This window comes from Neopelma chrysocephalum, unplaced genomic scaffold (assembly GCF_003984885.1).
Source record: "Neopelma chrysocephalum unplaced genomic scaffold, ASM398488v2 Primary Assembly neopelma1_93026, whole genome shotgun sequence".
Lineage (NCBI taxonomy): Eukaryota > Metazoa > Chordata > Aves > Passeriformes > Pipridae > Neopelma > Neopelma chrysocephalum.
The window spans coordinates 1-1,251 of NW_020921743.1; the positions used below are offsets into that span (position 1 = coordinate 1).

Genomic DNA, 1,251 nt, shown 5'->3' on the forward strand with positions numbered 1-1,251 from the left:
ATCTCTGGGGGGAGCCGGGGGGGTCAGCACCCCCAAAACCTCCCAGAGAACCCACAAACCCCAGCCCAGTCTCTCCCAACCCACCCAGGGGTCCCTGAAACCTCCTGCCAGTCCATTCCCAGACCCTTTAGGGATCCCACCCAGCTCCTCCCAGACCCTTTAGGACCCTCCCACCCCCCTCCCATCACCCCCAGCACCCACCAAACTCCCTCCAGTGGCCCCCAGTGTCTCCCTTTCCCCCCCGGCCCCCCTGGCAGTGTGCCCCCGGGGCTGGGGGGGCCGGGCCGTACCCCAGTGCCGGCTGAGGGGGTGCTCCAGGCTGACGTGCTCCACCTGGCAGCTGTAGGTGACCCCGCGCCGGGGGGGGGATTTCCAGCCTCACCAGCACCTGGGAGGTCCAGTCCCTGTTGGGGACCACGTCGGTGGCCACCACGTGCTCCGGCAGCTCCTGCCCATCCTGGAACCACCTCACCTGCACCGGCGCAGGGTAGAAATCCATCACGGAGCAGAGCAGGCGGCCGGGGCCGGGCTGGGAGCTCGACGGCACCAGCGAGATGGACACGCTGGGGGGCACTGGGAGGGACGGGGAGAGGGCTTGGAGGACATTGGGAGGGATTGGGATGGCACTGGGAGGGATTGGGATGGCAGTGGGAGGGACTGGGAATAGAGTGGAGGAGAAGGGTCTGGGCTGGGGGGGCACTGAGGAGAGAGTTGGGAGATGTGGGAGTGAAGTGAGAACGACTGGGAACGGACTGAGAGGGTCTGGGAATGGAGTGAGATGGACTGGGAAGGACTGGGAGTGACTGGGAGTGACTGGTGTGGCCTGGGAAGGAAGCGCTCGGGCCTGGGAGGCTGAGCGGTGGTGAGGGAAGTGTTTGCTTTGGGTCTGCCTGGCAACTGGAGCGTCATCAGAGACACGCGCTGCCATTGGCTGAGGGGCGGGAGCTCGGGGGCATCGACGCGTGGAGACGCGGGGGGGCACTGGGAGAGACTGGGATGGACTGGGATGCACTCTGAAAAACTGGAATGGACTGGGAGAGACTAGGAGGAACTGGAAGGACTGGGAGGGGCTGGGATGGCCTGGGGGGGCACTGGGATGGGGCAAAATGCCATGGGACGGGCACAGGGAGGGCTGAGGGGTCTGGGGTGATTCCCAGGGAGGGTTTGAGGGGCTCCAGGGTCATTCCCGGGGCAGGGCCCGAGGGGACCCGCTCTGCCCCACGCTCACCTCTCCTCTCCACACTGAACGGG

The 1,251-nt window shown here is 66.5% G+C and overlaps 1 protein-coding gene across 1 annotated transcript in view; it reads right to left on the reverse strand.

Moving 5' to 3' along the window:
- Positions 1-201: 201 nt before the first annotated feature.
- Positions 202-1,251, reverse strand: part of LOC113980202 (class II histocompatibility antigen, B-L beta chain-like) — a gene marked incomplete at both ends in the record, with an annotated part of 2,390 nt that continues 1,340 nt past the window's right edge. The window contains 2 exon segments of the mRNA XM_027707431.1: positions 202-366; positions 368-573. Coding sequence (XP_027563232.1) covers positions 202-366; positions 368-573 — 371 coding nt within the window.